This window comes from Bison bison, unplaced genomic scaffold, assembly GCF_000754665.1.
Source record: "Bison bison bison isolate TAMUID 2011002044 unplaced genomic scaffold, Bison_UMD1.0 scf7180017864289, whole genome shotgun sequence".
NCBI lineage: Eukaryota > Metazoa > Chordata > Mammalia > Artiodactyla > Bovidae > Bison > Bison bison.
Window position 1 is genome coordinate 6,028,363 of NW_011494861.1, and position 23,460 is coordinate 6,051,822.

The 23,460-nt window shown below is 53.8% G+C and overlaps 1 protein-coding gene across 1 annotated transcript in view; it reads right to left on the minus strand.

The window, feature by feature from the left end:
• CAMTA1 (calmodulin binding transcription activator 1) overlaps nt 1-23,460 on the minus strand; it is a 973,198-nt gene that overhangs the window by 263,354 nt on the left and 686,384 nt on the right. The window contains exon 6 of the mRNA XM_010850197.1: nt 19,612-19,683. Within this exon, the coding sequence (XP_010848499.1) occupies nt 19,612-19,683 (72 nt within the window). The remainder of the gene's footprint in view (nt 1-19,611; nt 19,684-23,460) is intronic.

The following is a 23,460-nucleotide window of genomic DNA, read 5'->3' on the forward strand; positions in this document are numbered from 1 at the left end:
AGGACATGGAAGCAGCCTACATGTCCGGCAGATAATGGATACAGAAGCTGTGGTACATATATACACAATGGAATATTACTCAGCCATAAAAAGGAACAGACTTGAGTCAGTTCTAATGAGGTGGATGAACGTAGAGCTTGTTACACAGAGTGAAGTAAGTCAGAAAGAGGAAAACAAATGTTTGTTTGTGCTAATATATATTCCTCATATATTAGCATACATATATGGAATCTAGAAAAATGGTACTGATGAATGTATTTGCAGAGCAGGAATAGAGACTCAGACATAGAGGACAGATTTACGGACACAGTGGGGGCAGGAGATGGTGGGATGAATTGAGACAGTAGCACTGAAACATACACGTTACTGTATGTAAGATAGATAGCTAATAGGAAGTTGCTATATAACACAGGGAGCTCAAACCATGCCCGTGACAACCTAGAAGGGGAGGGAGGTTTAAGAGGCAGGGGATACATGTATACCTATGGCTGATTCATGTTGATGTATGGCAGAAAACACAACATTGTAAAGCAATTATCCTCCACTTAAAAACAAACGAAAACTACCGAAAGAGCAGATACTAAGCCAGGAAGCCCAGGGAGGGAAACTCAGCTGCAGATTTAGGATCAAGAGAGTCTGATTCTGGGTCTGGGTGAAGAGTTATTCGTTCCGCAGCCCTCTGAACATTAACCAGAATGTTGCATCACTTGGGGAGGAGAGAGCATCCCCTGGGTGGAGACGGGGAGGGCTCTGTTTTCAGATGCCTGGCGAGGCTGACCCTGCGGTCCAGCAGGGAGCATGGAACGCTTCCACTGGGACCCAAGTGCCCTCTTGTAGCTGCTGAACGTCACCCCGTGTAACGAGCAGCAGAAACAAGCTAATGACGCCAGTACGCCTCCTCCCTTCTGTCCAGGGGACCAGGACTGTGTGTTCACGTCCCCACCTCCTCTAGGGCATGGAATGTCAGCCGAGGGCCCTCAGTGTGGAAGCATGGAGTGGAGGGTCGGACAGTTGGGGTGTGGCATTCTCTGCCGACATACCAGCCTCACAGGGGGGCCCCACTCAGAGAGTCTCGTACGTGAAGGCCCAGCCATCTGACTGCATGCATCCAGCGTGACTCTTTGCTTCCCAAAGGACTCCCACTAGGGCCCTAGTGTGTGCTATCTGTGCCACCTCTGGACTGTAAGCGTCCAGAGGTCAGGGTACCCGTCTGCCTGGTCATCCCTGGGTCCCCTGCACCCGGCACAGAGCAGTGGTATCTGAGGAATGGATTTCTCTAGTGCATTTAAAAAGATCTCAGAGCCTAGCAGGTGCCTTGGTGACCCACAGTGGAGCCGATCTGCCGATTCTCTAGGGACAGCTCTGTCCTGCCCCGCAAAGACTCCATGAAAGACCCCTGCACTGTGGGGTTTATTTAAGACCTTCTGGACCGTACTGTATAATATGTCATCTGGAGAGCTAAATAGGACAATAGGAGCCTGGCTAGGGGATAGGAGGGTGTCATTGTCCCTTCCCAGGCCAGGGCCACTACTGGGGAGGAGCGTGGGCAGAGAAGGGAGGGGACTTCCGCAAGGTTACATGGAAGGAGAAGGCAAGCACTAAACTGTACATAGACGATTTCATGACACTTTTATAAGGTCCCTACAAAACAAGTCTCTTAGCATCCATTTACAGTCAGGGGAACCAAAGGCCCAAGAGGTTAAGAAGTGTGTCCCCAGGTCACGGGGCTGGGTGGCCGAGGAGAAACTTCTACAGTGGAAAAAGGCCATGAGCCCCCTTGGGACGTGACCTCAGACCCTAGACAGTCCCTGGGGCCCACGCCTCCCGTCTCCTCGACTCATCTCCTCACCACTCTGACAGTAGCGGGCAACCCGCCACCTAGGGACGCCCGGGGCACAGCGTGGTAGGCAGAACACAGGCAGGTGTGTGATGGGTTTTCCTCAGAGGAACAGAGGAGGAACGGGTGCTCCCACTGAAGGTGTGAATGAGTGAATGAATGAATGAGGACTGAAGGTTTCCAGCCTGGAGTCTCGGGAAACCACAAGCACATTTGGGCCTCAGCTGCTGGCCTGAACTTATTCCTCCAGAGCCGGGATTATAGGGTGTTCCATGACGATGAACAAGCCCAAAGTGTGCACGTGGGCCTGATTCCAGCAACCCCAGAGATGAGGACAGCTGATCACACGCGAGTGTGTGATGGACTCTCCAGAATCAACACTGCTGGGGTCCCCTTGGTCACCTGGGAACAGCGCTTACAAGGCTTCACCAACAGTGCTGGGTAAATGTCAAGAAGGGGGCAGAGGGACCACAGGGCCACAGAGGAGGCCCCCCTGGGGTCTGGGCCAGTGAGGCCTATTCTGGACCATGACCTCTAACCCCAAGTGTTCTGGCCTTCAGGTTGTGAGTGTGGCCGCTGAAGGCCGCCATGCTCATGGACCGGCCTTGACATGCACACAGGAGCTCTCGGGTTTGCTGACTGGAGAACCCACGTTCAACTTGGAAACGTTTTCCAGCTTCTATCAAGGGAGTCTGCAGAAGAGGCTGGGGGGCAGGGTCTGTGGCAGGACAATGCAGGAAGCTACTCAGGGAAACAGAAGCCATCCCAAAGGGGCAGAGATCCTGGACAGGCACTGAGAGGAGCTGGCAGCTCTTGCTTCCCCTGTCCTCTTCCCGAGAGGAGGCACAGAACTTCAGTGACCTGGTCAAGGTGGTCCGTCCAGAAAAAGGGCCCCCAGACCCAGAGGCAGACACCTGGGTCTGGGCTTTGCCTGGCCGGCCGTGGGGAGGAGCCCTGGGATTCTGGGCAGGTCCAGTCCCTCTGGGCCTCTGTTTTCCATCCTCAGAGGGTGTCCTGTGCTCCCCAGGGCAGGAAGGGGGAAAGGGGAATGTTGTCACTTCCCCTGTCTTCCCCCGGCAATTCTGCAGGCTCTGAGGCTCCTCTGTGAGATTCTACCACGGATGCTCATGGGGGCTGGCAAGAAAGGAGGGTTTTCTTCCCAAGCTGCCTGCCTCCTATTGGCTGTCTCCTTCACTACCCCCGAGGGAGAGAGCCGAGCATCAGGTAAGGGTGATGCCCTAGAGGACCCTCTGCAGCCACAGGTGGGATCAGCTTCCCCATACGGGCAGAACTCTTCCTCCCCAGGGCCCCACATCAATTGCCTGTTGGTAACACCCTGTCTCTCGGTCTGATTTTGCAAATCTGGGTGGGCTTTTGACTTTTCTGAGAACTTTGCCAGCATCAGCACCTGGTGCCTGGTGAAGCTGTCCCTCCCCACCCTCACCTAGGTGATCAGAGCAGGAGGAGCATGGTGTGTCCAACTGGCTTGCAGCCACGTCCATCTCCCATGGAGCCATGAAGCCCACTGTCAACTTGGGTTCACACAAAAGCCTGGCGTCGGTGCTTGGCCACGGTTCCCCTCACAACCTGCACCTCCTCCACCCATACCAGGCTTTCGAGTCAGTTTCTGAGAGAAATAGAGCCTAAGTATTAAAAAATACTGTATAAAAATCTCAGCAAGAAAACTCGCATTCCATGGAGCGTCTTGGTCTTCGAGGCAGGACCTGGGTGCCTCTTTTCCTGCCTTAGTGGAGATGAGGTCGGGGCTCTGCATCTGCAGGCTGGTCTTTCCCAGGATGTATCTGTGTATGTGTGTGTGTGTTATATGTATCTCTGTGTGTATATGTATGTGTGCAACTCTTTGTATCTGTGCATCAGTGTGTGTGTGTATCTAGTGTATGTGTGTATATATGTATCTCTCTGTGTGTATATCAATGTGTATATCTTTGTGTATCTGTGTATCAGTGAGGGTATCTGTGTATCTGTGTAGATATGTATCTCTGTGTATCTGTGGGTGTGTCTTCAGGCTGGTCCATCACAGGATACGTGTGTATATGTTTCTGTGTATCAGAGTGTGTGTAAGCATATCTGTGATGTGTGTGTATATGTATCTCTCTGTTTGTATGTGTGTGTATATCTGTGTGTGTGTGTGTATCTGTGCATCAGTACGTGTGTATCTGTGTATGTGTGTGTATATATATGCATCTCTGTGTGTATATATGTATGTGTATATCTGTGTGTGTGTCTGTGTGATGAGATGGGCAGAAAGGCTGGGTAGACAAAACAAATTGCAGCCTCAGGCTCCACACCCTCCCAGGCCCCTTTGGTCCCTGAGGCTTGAAGTGTGAAGCTGGGGGTGATATGAACTCTTTGGAGGGGGTGCTGGGACCAAGGTCTGCACCCACTCTGGCTGCCGCAGCCTGCACCCCAGCCAACAAGAGCATACCCAGAATTGGGACCCAGCCTCCAGGTGGCCGTGGAGCTCCAGACCTGCCTGTGGAGAGGCTCTGGCCACCTGGGCCAGACTGACCAGGAGTGTCTAGATTGAGTCAGATGGCAGATGGGCAGATCCCAGATCAAGAGGCAGGCTGCTGTGGTCTGTTGTCCCTGGGGGAGGTGAGGAGAGGTGAGAGAAAGTGACCATGGTTCCAGAAAACAGGTCAGAGGCCACAAGGCAGGTCTGCAAACAGAGCTGTGATGTGCAGACAACTGAGAGGAGCCCAGCTGCATCACAGCAAAGAACCACACTGGAAGGTAACTAATGGGACCAAGAACAGCCCAGGGTCTGTGATCTCTCCTTTAGGGGCCTGGTTCTAAAGATCCTGGAAAGTGCAGCCTTTGGGATTCTCTGTGGTCCTTTGCTTCCTGTCCCTCAGCCAAAGCTTGGACACCTACTGTATCCTGGGCCCCTCTATAGGCTGGCATCTGAATGCAGTTTCTTCCCACGAGTTTTCTTGCATCACCCCATTAGCAATACTTGCAGGCCCAGGCTGGTCCTCAATGGACATCTCAGGCGGGGCTGGAACTAGCGTGAGGCAACGGATTGGTCTCATGCCTTGGGTTAAAATTTAAGTAGGTACCCAAATGCTCATCACTGAGACAAATGCTATTTTAATGCAACCTTCCAAAAAAATTAACGCAAAAATTTTCAATGAACTAAATGCTAAAACGTTAAATAAAGATAGGATGATCATCACTGACTTCTCCTTTTGCCTTAAAGCTCTGATATGGCTTAGGCTGGCCCCCGAACTGAGGGGTAGTGGCTCCACCCCAAGTGAAGGTTTATCGCCCAAAGTGCTGGCTTCCTAGTCCCATCTGGGTTGCCACAACTGCTTCTCTCCGTGTTAATTCGAGGAGACTGAAGCACAGATGGCAACTGCTGAGGGGCCTTTGTGCATTTGCTACAGGAAGTGAGGAACAAGGGAGGTACAGGCAGCCATGTGTCAGACACAGTCATTGCTACCGTGGGTTCCTGTGCACTGAGCATGTGCTATGCGCTCCGTGTCATGCTGAGTGCTTCACACATGTTATGGCTTTTTTTTCTCCTCCCAACAAATGCCCCAGGCAGGTACTGTTATCACACCCATTGTGCAGGTGAGGAAACAGGCACAGAGAGGTTAGGCTACTCCCCAGAGGACTACAGGCAGAGCTGGGATTTGAACTCAGAGCCTGAGTGTGCTAGGAAGGTGGGCAAGGAAGCCCCTGGTCCTGCCTCAGGGAGAGAAGCAAGGGGAACTTGAGAACAGGACAGTGCCTGGGGAGGGACAGCCCTTATGGGGAGGAACTGACTATCCAAGTGGAAGCCAAGGGCACTGCCATGACCCTGATGAGATGTCCACTGAGTCACTCCAGGCACAGGGGTGGGGCAGGGTGACCTAGAGTCTGGGGCTGGGACCCCATGGAAGGTCTGGGGAGCTGTGACAAATACAAAGAGGACAGCAACCATCCTGGAGGCAGCTCTCAGATGCCCAAAGAAGACCACATTCAGCCTTAGAGATCGCCATGGTGGCAGCTAACTTGTCCCCATGGAAACTCAAGCGGGAACCTCCTCCTTTTACTTCACAAGGCAGGAGCCTTTGTCGTGTGGGCAAGGACTAGGGAGGCCCAAGCAGGTCCTGTGACATAGGATGTGGGCTCCAGTCTCCACATCTGTGCTGCACAGAGGTGACAGGGCAGTGGTGTGCTGAGCTGGATGTGAGTTGCTTGTTATGTTTTCAAGAACACTGTAACTGGGGCTTCCCCAGTAGTCCAGTGGTTAAGAATCTGCCTTGCAATGCAGAAGACATGGGTTCGACCCCTGATCAGGGAACCACATGCCATGGGGCAACTAAGCCCCTCACTGTAACTACTGAGCCCATGCAGCACAAACTACAGAGTCTGTGCACTGCCATGCAAGATTCCACATGATGCAAGGAAGAACCCACGAGCTGCAACTAAGACTCAACCCGGCCAAATATTTTTTAAAAAGAGAATGTTGTAACCAATGGCCATCAACTTGGAATCCTAAGATCCGCTATAGTGGGAGTATTTACACCTTGGAAATTGGCAAATATAACCCATCAGGAATTTGTTTTTGTTCTTCCCTCCACCCCCCCACCCCCCCAACAAGAGACCCTGGTTGTTAAATGTTTACCAGCACACCACTGCATTATGGAACAAAGTCAACACCTACAAAAATCTGGCCACCTCTCAATTTGCCATACTAATCACAGGAGCATTTGTGTGTTTCTTCCCCAAAGAGGCGATCATCATGCCAAACAGGGGTTATAGTCCAACATCGTTTCTGGGTCTGAAAACACAATCTGTTTCTGGCAGCAGAATGGTCTTTGATCTAATTAAGCTTGACTCGGGCTGCTGTTGTAAGCCTGCATCCTCTGATCAGACACCATCGGCTGGCGGCTGAGTTGTGTGCTGGGGTGGCCAGGAAGCCAGCCTGGAATTTTAAAAGGCTGTGGGTTGCCTGCAGTCTCCACGTAGAAGGGTGTCCCAGAAGGAGAGGCCTGGCCTTTGGGAAGCAGGGTTCAAGCCCAGTTCCTCCTGTAAATTGAGGTGTCCGAGGTGAATCTCCCAACCTCCCTCTGACAGCTGTCCTATGCAAACAAAGGGGTTGGGCCAGCTGGTCTCTGAGGCCTTTCAGGCTCTGCAGCCCATGAAGCTGAAACCTCCCAAGTTGAGTGGGGCCTGGCTGGTGCCCCAGAAGCCCCTCCTGTAGAATCAGGGTTACTCCCCGGGACCCCTCTCCATCTGGCCGCTCAAAGCCTCACAGGGTCTCAGCAACCCAGATCCTGCCGGTGATGCTGACCAGAGATGGCAGAGCCCGCCCAGGCCCCAGCCTCCAGGGACCCTTCCTTTGCTGTAGCTCTCTGCCCCGTGCTGTCCATACTGCTTAACTTTGCAGGAGCAGGGGTTGGCTGAGAAGGCGCCACGCTGTTCCTGGGCCGGCTCCAACCCCTCCCAAAGCCCCAGCCGCCACCAATGGCAGCTGCTCCTGGGAAGCAGAGAGAGTGGTGTGTCAGGGAGCATCTTGGGGGCTGTCACTCCGTGATGCCTGTTGGGGGCCGCCTCCTCCCCCCTCTCCCCTAGGGCAGTGGAGCTGCCTGCTCTGGAGACAGGAGACACGGCAGACTACAGCTGTGGATGCAGCCACGGAAGAGCCTGGGGTTCGGTCCCGCCCCAGGCTCTCCTGTGGCTGCATCCACAGGAGAAGGAAGGCAGGGAGGGCCTGGCCAGGAGAGGTCAGGGCTGGGCTGGAGGCTGCGGAGGAGACCCATGGGCAGGACCTCTCATTCTTAACTTCTCAGAGGCCACAGAATGATCTGGATCTGTGGGGACTCAGCTGGAGTGAGCTGGGTCAGGCACATCCCAGGGGATCATGGACTCGGGCTCAACCAAGGCCTTCAGCTGTGAATGCCAGAGGCAGGGGCTTGGCTAAGGCGGAGGGGCCTACTCTGCTGATGGTCAGAGAGGGGAGGACCCAAGATGGGGGCTCTACAGGGCCCAGCAAGGTGTGGGTGACTCTGTAGGGGTGAGGGCTGGGTTTATAACATTTTGGGAGGGGACAGTACAGAGAAGGCTGGATTAACAGTAAGGTGCTGGCTGGCGAGATCAGGGTACAGGTATAAACGTGGGATCATTAGCGTAAAACTGGTACGTGAAGCTGTGGACCCAGGTGAGAGGATCCAAGGAGATGGTGTAGACACAGAATGGAAGGCAGAGGAAGCTCAGGGACATTCCAAGATCTAGGGCTTGAGGAAAAGATGTGGGGTCTGCAAAGAACCAGCAGTGTGGGAGGTAGCCAGCAGTAGAAGAGAACATTCCAGAAAGAGGGAATGGCCAACCTCGTAAGTGTTGCTAGAGGTCAGGAGAAATGAGGATGAAGTGAGGTGACCTTTGTGTTCTGCAATGCGGAGGTCACAGGTGAGCTTGAGACAGCCCTGCGCAGAGGAGAAGGAGAGCCGGAGGAGGAAAGAATGCGGGTGGGCAAAAAATGATGACAAGCAGACATGTAACTGAGGAGGACTCTGGTGTGTCCAGAAAGGAGAGGTAAGAGCTCCCAGGAAGCCCTGTGCATCTGCGGGTTGGGGGTGATGGCAGTAAGTCTTCTTCAGGACCCCCAGAACCTCTGCCTGGGAAGAAAGCAGGAGGAGAACGAAGAGGGGAGGTGAGAGGAGCACTGATGTCTTTGCGTACGTGTGTTCATCTCTGCCCACTTGTATTCACCTGTGCACATATGTGTTCACCTGGGTATAGCTGTTTACCTGTGTATACTTGTGCACACCTCTGTATACATGTATTCACACCTGTGCTCACCTGTACCTGTGCACCCCTGGGTTCACTTGTGTACACCTGTTTACACTTATATCCTTCTGTGTTCACTTGTGTACACATGTGTATACCTGTGCACACCTGTGTACATCCACATACCTGTCCAGCTAAAACCATCTGTCGTGAATCTGGGGTGTGTGATGTATCTCACTTGCATCCTGGAGCCATCGAAATAGTAACGGTTGTAAAAGCAGCTATGATGTCACGTTGGGGGACCAGAGTCTACAGCACCCCCAGGCAATCCGACTGCGCGAGTTGGGTGCCGCCGGAGGCCTGAGCAAGCACTGACGTTCACACATGGAGCTTGTCACCAGTGACTCACGTCTGCCATTTCACTCTGTTAAATTACATCTGAATTTCATTCTTGGCCCTTTGAGTTCTTTCAGAGGCAAAATAGAAAGCGTTTCCTTGAGGCAAACTTTTGTCTTTTGCTTTGGAAACGGCACTTTCCCCTTTGCTCCAAAGAAGATTAGGATATTAAGGACAATGTCAGCTGAAGATTACATGAAATGGATAATTAAACAAAAGCCCACATTATAAGCCATCCAGAAGGGAAATGAAGCCGCTTTGCCTTCTCTCCGTCTTTGAAGGATGCTCTGTCGAAAGGGAGCAGGAACTGTTGGCTTGGTAAACACAGATAGTAACCGAACTGAGCACCCATTGCTCTGCCTTTATATTAAAAGCAATCGCTTAGCCGAGCTGACAACGCACACCACGGAGGCATAAACCCCTCTGCAGACGGAAGGATTAAGAGGCTGACAAGGTCTGGATAATAAGGCTAATTAATAATTTCCATCCTAAGGAACTGTAGCTCTGGCAGCTTCATTCCTCCTCTGCCTCCCAGTCTGGCCTGGGCAGGCCCGTCCTCGAAGGGAAGGACAGAAGGTTTGCAGGATGGGCCAGAATAGATGGTGGTCAGTCCCAGCAGGGCAGGGAGCCAAGGGGGTCCCGGAGGAGGGGCTGCAACAGATGGCGGGTTGCAGTGTGGAGGCTGCCTCTCACTAACCACGTAGAGACCGCAGAGTGAGAGAGGGAGCTGGTTTGCTGCCACACGGTCGCATCTGACAGACTAGTATTTCTTCATTTGAAAGGTGGTCTGGATGGGACCTTCTCAAGGGACCCCCTCCTCAATTACACCCACCCAACCAACCTCCTGGAGCAAAAACGGCTGGAAATGGAGCAAAGGCATCAGTCAGCCACCCCTGCTTGCAGCCAAAACTGACACAAGACTTGTGCAACCCTCTACCCGCCCAGGGAGGTATTTTATGCCTGTTTTACAGACAAGACCTAAGATTCAGAGGTTAATTGACGTGCCAGAGTCACGTGGCTAGTAGAAGGCAGAGCTGAATTCAGATTTCAAACCTCGGGCTTGAAAGGACCACGGGTGTGGGGGGGTCCCAGAATTTAGCCAATGAGAAGCCTGTTCAGCAGCTTCAAGGCCTCCCCCACGCTCAGGAGCATCCCCCTCCTTCCACATCCACAAGGTGTGGGCAGAGCATTCTGCTTCCCCAGAGAACCCCAGGGGCACATGCAGCTATGATTCCCAAAATGAAGATCAAGCAGCTGAGACCCAATCACTGGGACTTTCTGGGTTGCCCCCACCCCCCCAGCAATGTGACCAGGTGAAAAGACCAACCACCTAGTCACGCCAGAGGAGGGGGCCAGGATGAGGGAACCTTCTGGAAAATGCCCAGCGACTTTCCCGAGCGAGGATAATGGCTGCTTTGGGCAGGGGGACGACCATATTTCTCTGGAGGCTTTAGGTGGTAAGGCAGAGACCTTGGCATCGTAAATTGCAATCAAGCAAAGATGTCTGAGAAGGAAATAATATCGGCTCTGCTGCACAGCCTTGGCAAAGATCCTGAAATCTTAATGGAATTGAGCAATTTTTTGCATAGCACCGTAAATTCCTAGTGTCTACCTTATCTTCTCATCACGTTCTTCAAGGCACATTAAATGGAGAAAGAAGTGGAAGCTGCTAGTTAGAATGAAACCGGAACACGAAAGCGGCTCCCTGGATGATCCGTCTGAGACCACAATTCATCCCCACGCGCGCCTTCCCCGCCACAGAAGGCCTTCACCACTTACTGCTTGTCTGCTCCTGTCTCCACGGGTAAAAAACCTCTCCTGGGCTTATAAGCCCAGGCTTCGGTCTAATTATCTATCCAGTGGTCTGCAGGGTCTCTGCTCCACCTGCCTCCTGCCTCCAATCGCCTCTCCTTCAGTGCCAAACCCCTTCTGGAACTCTGTCCTAGAACCCCCAGCCCCTGCGCTTCTTTCCAGATCTTGCCCGTCTCCATAATTTGCCAACAACCATCGCTTGGTGGGCCATGGCAGCCCTGATTTACGATGGCTATTGTTACTATTACTGATAACCATCACGATAAGGATAAAGGGTCTCATTTCAGCCTGGGAAGTCTTTCAATGCCTCTGCTGGGCTGGTCCCCTCTCTCCTGCTGTCTTCTCCTGGGTCCAACCAGACATGGGGGGCACATTCTCTCCCCACGCTGCCTCCAAGTCACTTAAATAGGCACCAGGGTCTGAGACACCCGTCCTGAGGGCTCTTTCTTGGACAGCCCTGTGCCTAGCCCATGGATCTGGTTCCCCACATGTCCTTATTGCTGTACACTGTGGCCCAGACCTGCCGTGTGTCAGAAAGGGCATGGAAGAACATCCCTGCCCCGTTCTTCCATCCTTGAGTTCACCTCCTCCTCCAGGAAGCCTTCCTTGATCACCCAGCCCACTCTATGCTCCCTTCTCTGGACTCATTGCATTGACAGGCTCCCAGCACCAGCTGTTAGGGTCATAATAGAGTTCATAGGTCACATAAACTCAGGCTCAGAAATGACTTTGATGCCACAGGGCCTTTCACACATCTCCACACAGAAGATTTCAAATGTTCCAGGCCTGAGAGCTCCCTCCCCTGTCCTACTCTGTCCCTGGCGGACTGGAGAGAGCTCAGTCAGTTGGGGAAGGAGGGCCAAGAGTGCAGACCTACATGAGGCATCAGATCTTTCTGTCCTTCTGGACATCTGGACCGATGCTCAGAGGTTAGCAGCTCCAGAACTGTGAGCTACCTCCCTTCCCATCCTTGCTCCCTGCCCCTCCCGTGTCCTTTGGCCCGGCCACTGTGGCCTGTGAGCTCCGGAGGCTGTGACCACGTGTCTTTAAGGGGCCTGGATCAAGCCCTGCTTTCCTTAGTCTTTGGGGGTGTCCCATATTCTCCTGGACCCTCTTTTCCTTAGAAAATCAGGGTGAATTCACCCAGTCCTGACTTTCCTCCCACGGCAGCTGTGAGAACCCAAAAACTAGGTCTGGAGCCTCACCAAGTGCTGAGGGCCAGCAGGTGCCCGGGCTATGGTCCCCCTCAGTCTTGTACCCTCTGTCCCAGCCCAGCCCATACATGCCATCTGCCAGGTCCACTCTTATGGCAGAGGGTGCAACACAGGGGCTATGCCTAGCCAAGCTGCCACTTCCTCCATGCAGGGTCTGCGGGATGGAGCAGAGAGGGTCCAGCCGGCCTGGGCCAGGGGCCAGGGACCCCTCAGGGACCAACTTGCTTCTGTTCCCTGAACTGCATGTGTCAAAATGCCCCGTTTGGGACAGAGTCAGCCTGCCAGCAGCGCCTCCATCTCTCTAAACTCAAGCAAAGCCTCGTTTGGCAGTGAGCCCGCAAGGCCTTGTTCAAGGGCTGCGTGTAGGGCGGGCTCTGGGTGCTTTATTTCCCAACCACTTCAATTTCACCCCAATGAAACATAAAAGCAGTTACTAAGCAAGAAGCCATGAGTACGTTTTATGAAGCTATAATATCCTCCATTAAAGAAAAAAAGATGAAAGAGAGAGAGAGAAGGAAAGAAAAGAAGGAAAAAAGGATGAAGAAAGGGAGAGAGATGGATTCCCACGTCTCAGGGGCAGCCTCCTGGTGGAGCCCAGCTCATCTCGCGTGGAGACATCCTCCCATTAGAATAAGCCTGGGGATGGGGGTGGGGCGAGTGCAAACACCTTCTTCCAGCTGCTCCACTGGTCTCGTCTGGTGACCCAGCTCACCTGCAGGGCCACCCTCAGGGCTGCAGGGCCTGGTCCAAGGAGGGGCCATGCTTCCAAACAGACTGAAGATGAAGATGGGGGGAGGGGAGAGGCACTTGGGTTGCAGAAGAGCTGATCATTTGCCAGATGGAGTTCAAGTCACTTTGAGGGGAGGAGAGGGGAAGGGACAATGCTGTCCCTTTTTTATAACCGTGACAATGCTGTCGCTGCAGAGTAAGCGGAGGGAAGGAGGAGAGGTGCCCTGGCCTGCTTGTCCTGATCCGCCCCGCTTTGGTGGGGGGTGTGGATGTACCATGAGAGATGAAGAGGTGGTGGGAGGTGGGGTCACAAAGCTTCCCAGGTGCATCAGGATGCCCTGTGGAGATCTAACCTGGAGCTGATGGGGTTGAATTGTCCGTGATCCATGGGGCGCTTGCTGTGGGCCAGGAGCTGGGCTCCCTTTTCATGTGTTCTGTGTTTCATTTATAGGGAATTCTTACAACAGCCCTGAGCAGTCCACACCATCCTCAGTCCCATTTTACTGATGAGGAAACTGGGATTCAGAGAAATGAGATAAACTGGCTGGCCTCAAGGAGCTAATGACCCCATTCCACTATATTAAGGGGTTCAAATGAACACCATCCCAAACCTCTGTCCACTCAGTGCTCTGGGCAGGCACTAAAAGGGTGACCTCTGGGCCACACACAGGTGACCAGGGGGCACATACTGCATGTCCCCCTGCTTGACACCCCCCACCTCACCTCACCCCAGCTTTGCCACTTCAGGGAAGCGATGAGATTGGAAGACCCTTCCTGGGGAGCCGGAGGCAGTTGGCTCAGAGAGAGGCCCTCACATCCACAGTGAGGTCTGTGCCGATGGACAGAGCTACGCCCCGAGGCCCCAGGGGTGTGGTGTCGGGACACAGCCCTGGCCTCACGAGGTGCCCCAGTCCCAGGCTGGGAGAGGAGGCCGGGGCCCACAGCCTGCTCCCCCTGCCCACGGGCAGTGCCTGCAGGGCTGCCCAGATGCCCTTGGGGGCCCGAAGGCCTTGTTCAGAGGAGAAGAGGCCCTAGGGGCTCTGGTGAGAGCCACATGAGGTGGGAAGGGTCCCTCTAAAGGAAGGCAGGGCTCCCTCGGGACATGCTGGGGTCCAGGCCTGTATCCCGTGCTGTGAGCAGAGGGCCTTCTCTGGGGCCCTGCCTGACCACCTGTGAAGCTTCAGAGATCTGGTTCACCTGGGAGGCCACAGGCCACTGCCCCCGCCCCTTGCCAGCAGCTGCCTTGGGAGTCCCCTCCTCCTGGCAGAAGGGATGCCCTCCTCACAGGCTCCCTGCTCTGGTTCCTTCACAGTTCTGCTATAAGGATGGGGTGGACGGAAATTGACCACGCTGAGGGGGAAAGGCCAACAGGGGGCTCACAATCCAACAAAGGGACTCAGAGCTTCAGTTTGACCCCCTAGGTCTTGCCAGGCAGGTGGGGAAGTGGTTCTCATGGGCATTTTTCAGGGGCCCTGGGCTCGAGCAAGAATGGGGGCCTCCCCCATCCTGGAAGGCAGTCAGTCCTGTGGTGGGGCTTCCCTCCTTTCCAGCGGTGGGGAGGGCTCGGGGGCCAGGGCAGCCAGCAGTGAGCCCCCTCGGTGAGCTGGCTTCACCCCTATCACCACTGCACTCCTCTGTGATGACTGCACCCACTGTTTCTGTGGTGGCTGGGGTGGCAAAGCTCAAGGTCAGACAGGAAGCAGCGAAGTTGGGGATGAAGGCAGGTACCCCCTTCCCTGGCTGCATGACCTGGGACCAGGTGCTCAAAGCTGTCTCTGCTCACAGACTTAGAGAACTGAACTCATGGTTGCTGGGGGTGGGGGGAAGAATGGGGGAAGGGAGTTTGGGATTGACATGTCCACATTGTTATATTTAAAATGGGTAACCAACAAGAACCTACTGTATGGCACAGGGAACTCTGCTGTGTTATGTGGCAGCCTGGATGGGAAGGGAGTTTGGGGGAGAATGGGTACATGCATATGTGTGGCTGAGGTCCTTCGCTGTCCACCTGAAACTATCACAACATTGTTAATTGGCTATACCCCAGTACTTTGGCTACCTGATGTGAAGAGCTGACTCCCTGGAAAAGACCCTGATGCTGGGAAAGATTGAGAGCAGAAGGAGTGGGGGTGACAGAGGATGAGATGGTTGGATGGCATCACTGACTCAATGAACATGAGTGTGAGATGGGGAAGGACAGGGAAGCCTGGTGTGCTTAAATCCAAGGGGTTGCAAAGAGTCAGACATGACTTAGCTACTGGATAACAACAATGCAAAATAAAAAGTTAAAAAAAGCTGTTTTTAGCGCCTCCCAATAAGAAGGGTGACAATGGTACTCCAGGGAGACAGAGATGGGTGCCCTAGAGCTGGTCTCCTGGAAGACAGGAGGCTGGTGGTGGGGGTCAGGTGCACTGCCTGGTGGGAAGTTGGTCTCCAGGGGCCTGGCTGTGTGGTGCCCGATTCCCATGTTTAGCGTTGTCAGGGCAAAGCTAGAACCCTGCTCCTGCTCACAACCCATATTCCTAGAACTGGGAATCCAAATACCTGCCATTCTCAGGGGTCCAGGAGCCCACAGTCCCAAGGTTCCCCCCAAACCCCAGGGTTCTTTTATTTGCCCAGCAGCACCCAGGGTCCTGCAGGCCTTGGTGTGAGCTGCCAACGTGGCCAGGGAGCAGCCCCCGCTGCCTCCGCCCCGGTGAGCTGGTCTCGACAGCCGCACAGCACCGAATGAACGGCGGTGGCAGACACACAGGGACACACCCCCTGCTTCACTTGAGCACAGAAAACATTCATTAAGCGTTTTAGAGGACAAGGGCAAAAAGAAAAACACTCATTAGAAGCAGAAATAGTTTCCAAATGAGCCATACAGAATCTGCTGGCAAGTCTGGCCTGGAGTGGGGGCCTGGCCTCCTGGTGGAGCAGGCAGGGGGAGGAGAGCACAGAAGGGGGCATGTGGGACCCAGGAGGAGGACACAGGAGGAGGCAGGGAGGCCGGAGCCTAAGCACTGGAAGATTCCCAAACAGGAGAGACCACAGTGGCAGAGATGGTGGTTGACGCCCCTTGCTGTCTGGCCCAGCCAGCAGCTGGGGCCACACCTCCGTGGCCCCAGCAAGACTCAAGGCCTGGGCGCCTGCAACGATAGCCATGTTCAAGGCCGCGGGAGGCAGAGCAAGGAGGAACGGGGAAGCCTGATCCTAGCCTGGCTCCATCGCTGACCAGCTGGGTGACCCTGGGTCTCACCTTGATCTCTCTGAGCCTCAGCATCTATCTAGGAAATGCGGTGGCTGAGCTTGGGGCAGCCTATGAGGGCCTCGCCAGCTGGGACACATGGAGCCCTCAGAGGTGCTGGTGATATGAGGAGCGCAGGTGGGGCCAGCTGGGTGCAGGGGCTTCTCTAGGTCCCAGGGCAAACCCCCAAAAGGCCCTGGAGAAGTGGACTGAGCTTGGGTCCTCTGGGGGTCTCGAGATGCTGCCCATGAAGGTGACCATGTGGTGCCCACAGAGCACGGCAATGACCTTACGCGCCCTCCACTCCAGGGGAGGACTCTGGTTCCTGTGTCTGTCGACTCACATCCTCATAAAATATTTATCCGCAATGGAGAGAGAGAGGGGGGTGTCACACCCTCCCTGAAGCCAGGTCACAGGGAAATAGTGCCGCATCGAGTCCTGTCCTTCCCTCACTCCTCCTGCTCCCCGGCCCTCTGCTTCCAGCTGGGGCAGCCACCTCCGTGCAGGCTCTGACATGCTGGCCCTCCCTGGTCCTGGCAGCAGAGCGTGGTAACAGGGGGAACATGCTGGCCCCTCTTGATCTGTGCTGGGCACTTGGGGCAGATGGAGGAGGAAGATGACAGTCTGGCTGGAGAGGAAAACCAGGCCTGTGTGGGTGGGGTCCCCATAGTGCTGAGAGGCCTTGGAATTAGCCATGTCACTTTGAGGCTCTCAGAGGTGGGAGTGAGCTCGCAGAGGCTGCCTGGCAGGAGACGGCCACTCAGGCAGCACAGCAGCTGCTGGATGGGTACGGCTGCTCCCAAAGGAAACTCTCCTTTATCCAGAAGCCCTCTTTCCCTCCTTCCTTGTTCTCCAAGCCCACTTCTTTTCATGGGGGCCCCCACCCCAGCCAGCCTGCTCGCCTGGGCAGTGGGGCTTGAGGGGCATGGCTGCTCATTGCTCCCTTGGCCAGCAGCATGTCACGGGTCCTCTAAGAGACCCACTGACTTCTTTGTTGCCGTGTTGGCACCAAGCTCCTCCTTTCTCAGCTCTCATCCCGTCAGTGCCCTGACACCTTCACTCCCACCCAAGCCTTTTTCTTGGTAACTGGTGTCAGAGGCAAACTTGGGCCGATTTCCATCTGAGCCAGTGTCTCATGGCTTCTTTCCTATTTAATAGCAGAGAAATTAAACCTGGCCACGCATCATTATCCTGGTGGTGTAATTAGCATCAGAACAACTGCCCTGAGCTGGGCAACTGCCACACTCGCTCTGGGGCTTCACGCAGGTGTGGCACTGTGCCTATTGCTTTGGTTTTTGCTCCTTAACCTCCTCCCACCTGGGACAGACCGGGCACAGGAGCCCCTTACCACATCCATGTACATCCTCACGTTGTCACCTGCTCACAGAAACAAGAACGATGTTTGAGGACACAGAGGAGAAGGTGAAGAGACAATCCCCCAGGGACCAGGAGAGAAAGGCTCAGATCAGTCCTGGAGAAACCAGATCATGTGATCCTGGCCTTTGGGGAGACTCGGGTTCCCCGGAAGAAGCTGAAAGGTAGCAAAGCCCAGAGGCATGTGGGTAACCCCAGGTACATTATCAGCACACAGTGGCCAGGACCAGAGTGCCAGGGAGGGGAGGGCTGAGACAGAGGAGCAGGATCCCTCCTACTTCTTTCGTGGCCCCATGAGAAAGGCGAGGGCAGCCCAGTCTAACAGTGAGCCCACTCTAGGGGCCTGAGTGACTAGAATCTGATTTGGGAAGCAATTGGCTCAGACTTCACGGCTGCCTGGAGATGTCTGAGATCACGGAAGGAGATCCACCAAAATTTAAAAGCCATCAAAGCCTGAGGGAATGGAGACAGGGGTGCAAGAGAAGGGGCTGGAGGAGAGGGAGCAGCCTGGGAGAGCAGACAGCTGGGGCTGCCAGATGGACTGGCTGGTAGGAAGTTGGCTCCAGGGATGCTGCGCTAATAGGAGGTCAGTGGTCAGGCCAGACAGAGGAAAGAAGTACTCTGATGGGGCCTGAAAGTGGAAAACACCAACACGGGACCTGGGGCATTGGAGACCCAGGAATGAGATCACAAGGCTGCTTGGGATGAGAGTGATTCTCTGGCAACCATAGTGCAACCCTGGGGACAAAACACATTTCAACTCCACCAGATCTCTGCTCTCAAGGAGGAACCCCCACCCCACCCCTGAAGCTGCATAGAAGACCCTTTGCAAGATGGAGAAATGCCTTGGGTCCATTCTTAGTTACAAGACCTGGAAAGGATCACCCCACATTGAAGGTCCCTTTCACAAGGACAGAGGGCTGAGCAATTAGAGAGGCAGGTGTTACTATGCCAACCTCCAAGGGGGACAAGACCCCGGGAAGCTGACCCTGGTCAAGGTGTCGAGTAAGTTGTGTCTGCAAATTAGCACCTCCTTCCTTGGACAGCCTCAGGTGCTACCCATTAATGAACGTATTGAACCACAGACAGTTATTTCTGGGGACTAAAGAGAACAGAAGTGTTTGAAGGCAAGGGGCTTGATTCGTGGAAGTAAGGCAGATCTCATGGGCAGAGGCTGGGTCTAGGTGTGGACGCTGAGGCTGCTCTGTGCCTAGAAGACATCTTCCAGGCTGCCTTCCCTGGAACTAGCTGCCCTTCTGCACTCCATGGCGTGTGCAACTCTCTTGTCTCAGAACATGTGCCATGAGCAGTGGGGGCTTGCTTTCCCATCTGCTGGACCCCTTCCAAGTGCATCCTCCAGGTCGAGGAGATCCCCAAACCGCTGGGACCCAGACTAACTTGAACCAAAGTGGATACAGAAAGTAAGACCTATGGAGGGAAAGGCCAGAGGCAGCAATTCCTGGGCAGAGGCAGTAGCAAGAAGTTGCAGTGATGCAGACAAGGCCCCCCAAGGAATGGGTTCTACAGAGAGCAGCTGAAAATCACAGGACAGGGTTTGGAAAGGACCCAGGTTCAGGCTGACTGGGTGGATCCCTCAGACCCTCCCACTCACACAGCAACACCTTCTACTAGGCAAGATCATCAACACAATCAATTGGCCAGAGGCTGGGTGGCCTCAGGGCTGTGCATCAGCACCATGGACAGAGGATCCAGGAGCCAGGCTTCGATTGGAGCTTCCGGATGGCTCCTCCACTCCCCTCTCCACATTGCTCCACAGCAGACATCACAGATCGATTATAGAGCCCCTTCCCTGAGAGCCAGGGGCTCCTGCTCTGCCAACAACTGTCGCAATCAATCCGACAGCCAAAGGTGTGACTCTGGAAGCCAATTTTACACATGTGCCGACGACAATGAACCCACGTGAGAAAACAAACATGTGATTTTCAGCCAAAAGGCTTTTCTCAGTCAGGGGCACAGTGCCCAGCCTTCCCTGTCCTCATTTGAAGGAAACTGAGGTACCCTGGAAGCACCTGGCGGGACTTTATCCTCACGAGGCAGGCAAGGACTCTCCCTGCCAGTTTCTCCTTTTCCTGGTACCTGACATTGCACTGGGCCAATTGCACAGCTGGCCTCAGTGCCACATGTCAACATCCCAAAGGAAAGCTGACCAGGGCGCCTGGGCCCGAGGCCGCCGCACACAGGAGCCCCGCCCGACTCAGCCCCCTCCGCAGACCCTTCCCCAGTACCAGAGACGGAAGAAGAATCCAGTCCCAGCCACCTACCTGAAGGAGCCAGTAGCACCTCCGGTGGAAGGTGGGGATGATGGAGGAATGGACATAGCAGCCGTACAAGCACTAGGGAGAGAGGAAAAACGAGAATTCAGTTGGAAAGAGGGAAAGGAGGAACAGAGAACAGAGAAGGAGCAAGAAAGGGCCACGCACACTGCCACCACCCCAGGGAGACCGAGGGGTGGGTGCCTCCAAGTCTGGCTCTACGACCAAGGCTAAGGTCTGGGGTACACCTAAGAAGCATAGTTGGGACACCCCAGTGGGCAAACAAGGATGGACAGCTGGGGTGCTCACCCTTGTGGGGCCATGGGGACACGTGAGAACCCAGACAAGGCAGGGGCCAGGAGAATGCGCATAGGTGTACATTATGCCCATCACTTTAGGGCAGTTACCCTGGGAGTTACCCTGGTGCTCATGCAGAGAGTCTGGGTTAAGACCCTTTGGTGTTCAGGGAGGGACTGAACGGACATACATTCCAGACCTTTCCTGGCCAAGGAGAGTCCTCCCTGGAGGCCCTGGCTGGGAGGAGCTTGAAGGCTGAGGGGCTGGGGAGAGGCAGCATTCCCTCAGACTAACCTCTAGAGCCTGAGACCTCTTGTGTACAGCCCCCACTTTCTGGTTTTTATTTAGTTTTCTATTCATACTTGTGCTTGTTACAAGTATCAACCTGCATCTTTTGCAGATGGATCTGGTTTGAGAAAACAGTTCGAGCCAGGATGGAGAAGGTGGGTGAGGATTCAAGTTCAGGGACAGCAAAGAGAGGGGACATGAGGAGGGACAGCTCTCATGGGGCTTGTCTCTCAGACCCAGGTGAGCTGACCAGGACTGAGGGAGGGACACAAGTCAGGGCAGCACATTATGTCCTGGGTGCTGTGGGGGCCTGCCTGTCAGTAGGGGTGAGAAAAAAGGAGCTAATGAGAACAGTCAGATCCCTCCTGAAATTGAACTCTCAGAGTCTGAGCGGGAGGAAATTGTTCTTCTCTTTTGGAGCCTCCAATTCCAAATTAGAATGAACTTCTTCTATTTTCTTTGGAGTTCCCCTAGCTTCCCATAGCACAGGTTCCAGAAGGGGCAGAAAGAGAAGGCAGGCCACAGAGCCTCAGAGGACGGAGGACAGGAAGGTGTTCCCCTCCCCTCTCACCGAAGTCCCCCAACACCCACACCAACTCTGCAGAGAGTGATGGCCAGCAGCTCTGCGTTTACAGCTTTCATCAGTTATTTTTCACACCCTCAAAAAGACCAAGTGCAATTTGGTTCAACTACGAGTCCATTTGAGCCCTGCCTGTCTGATTAGCAGAGCTGAAAGAGAAATCATTTTGGACTATGGGACTCTGGCTGCAAGAAAATCAGATTTCCAATATGTTAGAACTTTTACAGATTGCTGTCAGCTGGGACTTAAGCCCTGTACAAACCAAACAAACAAAGCGGAAATTAATTTAAACGATTCCCTTGCAATTCTTGCCCACAAAATGTGTATTTATTATTAAGAAGGCAATATTCTTTTCTGACTTTTCTGGTTTTCAATAAACTGTGTTTCTTTCTTAAAAAAAAAAAACACAACAGAACAAAACTATTTTTTTGATAGCTCATTCCTTCCTGCCAAAGGAGCCTCATGTCTGGACAGTTCCTATGAGCGTTTGGTTGCTGTGGAGGAGCAAGCCACCTGCAACTTACATCAGCCCCTTCATTTGGGTGCTGCGTGTCCTTGTGGGCAGTTTCATTGCTTTCAGTCAGGCCATGAGCCGGATGGAGGGAGACATAAACTGTTGGGAGAAGTCTCTCCCTCTCTTTGAAATGAAAGCCTCTTTTTGCACTCTTCATCCTCTCGAGAGTTTGCAACGACTGCCCCTCTTCACCTGTCTCTTTCTCTTTCCACCGCTTTTCTTTGAACTTGAAAAGAACATGGCCGTTTGCAGCACCATCTGCCCCTCCATTAACTGCATTCTGTCTGGGTTGGTCTGCAGCATCCTTGCACCAAGTGCTAGGTAATTACCGAGAGTTTACCAAACACCTACTGTGTTTCCCTCTAAGGAGACCACGGCCCCTCTCCCCAGACATCCCAGCACCCTCCTCTTGGGCACTCTCCCCTATCCTGAACCATCCAGAACCATCCAATAAACAGAGTGATGTTAAAAAGAAAAATTGCCGTTTCTACATCAAGGCTCATGCATTTTAATCAGAGGAACCCTTGGGGCCTCACTCAGAACCTAGCTAGTCTATTTTTAGATGTTACTCCAACCACCCTGGTGATCTGATGTCTCTGGTCTCCACAGATGAGATGCACGATCTTAGAAAGGTGGGAGAGAGGCACCCTGGACAAGAGCAGCTGCGTCAAATGGCATCGAGGGAGGAAGCTCCCCAGGGAGCCCCAAGGACTCAAGAAGCCTGAAGGCATCAGACAGTCCTGCCGGACAGTGTTTCCCTGCCTAGCACACCAGTCAGTCCATAGCTGACTTATCTATCTGTATCTCCTGGAAGGGAGCTCCTGGCAGGCAGGACCTTTCAATGAAGGTGGCCCAAAATTCCCCCAAACAGTACCCTCAGAACACTGGTCTCAACAGCCTGGTGCAGGGCAAGACCCAGAGACAATACATGTTTAATTTCTACTTGTGAGGACTTCCCTGGCAGTCCAGTGGTTAAGACTCTGAGTTCACAATGCAGGGGGGCCCGGGTTCGACCCCTGGTCAGAGAACTAGATTCTGCATGCCACACCTGCAAGATCTCACACGTTGCAACGAAGGCTTGGTGCACCCAAATAAATACTATTTAAAAAGGGAGGGGGGCTAAGCTTCAGTTTCAAGGAAAACTGACAAGTGTTGGATAGCTGTCTGGAGGGAGGCTTCCAGTGCCTGGTCTTAGTGAACTAGGGCCAGTAGGGATGGATTTCAGAGCAAGGCATCATGCTCATGGGGGGAGACCTGCCGTCCACCTTCTGGGAGGGCTGTCCTCCAGCCCAGCTGCAAAGTGGGCACCTTCCTCTCTCTGTCTCCTGGGAAGCTGTGAGGGCTGATTTCACATTTCTACTGGAGATTCTGAGGAGCTCGTAAGACCCCCAAGAGAAGACACACAGAAAGCGGAAGGTTGCCGAGCTCTGGATCTGGGCTGGCAGTAGGAATCTCCATGTCCTCAGCATAGGAATGGTGTGGAATGCCCAGGAGTGGGGTCCATCCACTCAGGCTGGTTTCAGCAGCACAGAGCCGTGCCTGCTGGCTCAGGTAGGTGGAGCAGACAAGACTTGAATTCACAGATTCTCTGACCAGTGGGTATGTGCCATGCCAGGCCACCTCACTGCGTGCCTATATACCTCACAACTCCAAACCACCCACGGCCCCATCCTGGTCCAGGCTCCCTGGCCAGTTCTCATGGTCACCATCATCTTCACGCTGCAGCCTTCCTGCCCGTTTTCAGTCCGCATGACAGAGTTATCCTCGAGCCAATCATGGATTAATTGCACACAGCATATCAAATCCATTCCTTTAACCACTAATCAAAAAAGCCATCGCGTTTTTCTGTAGTCATCTGTGTAGTACCAGCTTCTGGTGCTTTTTGATGAGGCTCTGGGCGTCCCCTGGGGGTGGTCCCTGGGTTGAGGTTTGCATCTGGGGGCTGTGACATGATGGAGGCGGGGAGTTCCATCTGGGGCTGGCGGGTGCTGCTGAGTGTGCGTGTCTATGTGTGTGTGTATGTGTGAGCGCAAGGGATGGGTGCACCCGCGTGTGGGGTGTTTGCAGGAAAGGACACACTGGGCCCCTTGTTTATGTGCATCACATAAAACAAGGAAAGAACAAGAGAAAACAACTAGCTATTTATAGGAAATGCAGGCGAACATCGCCCTTTAGATGA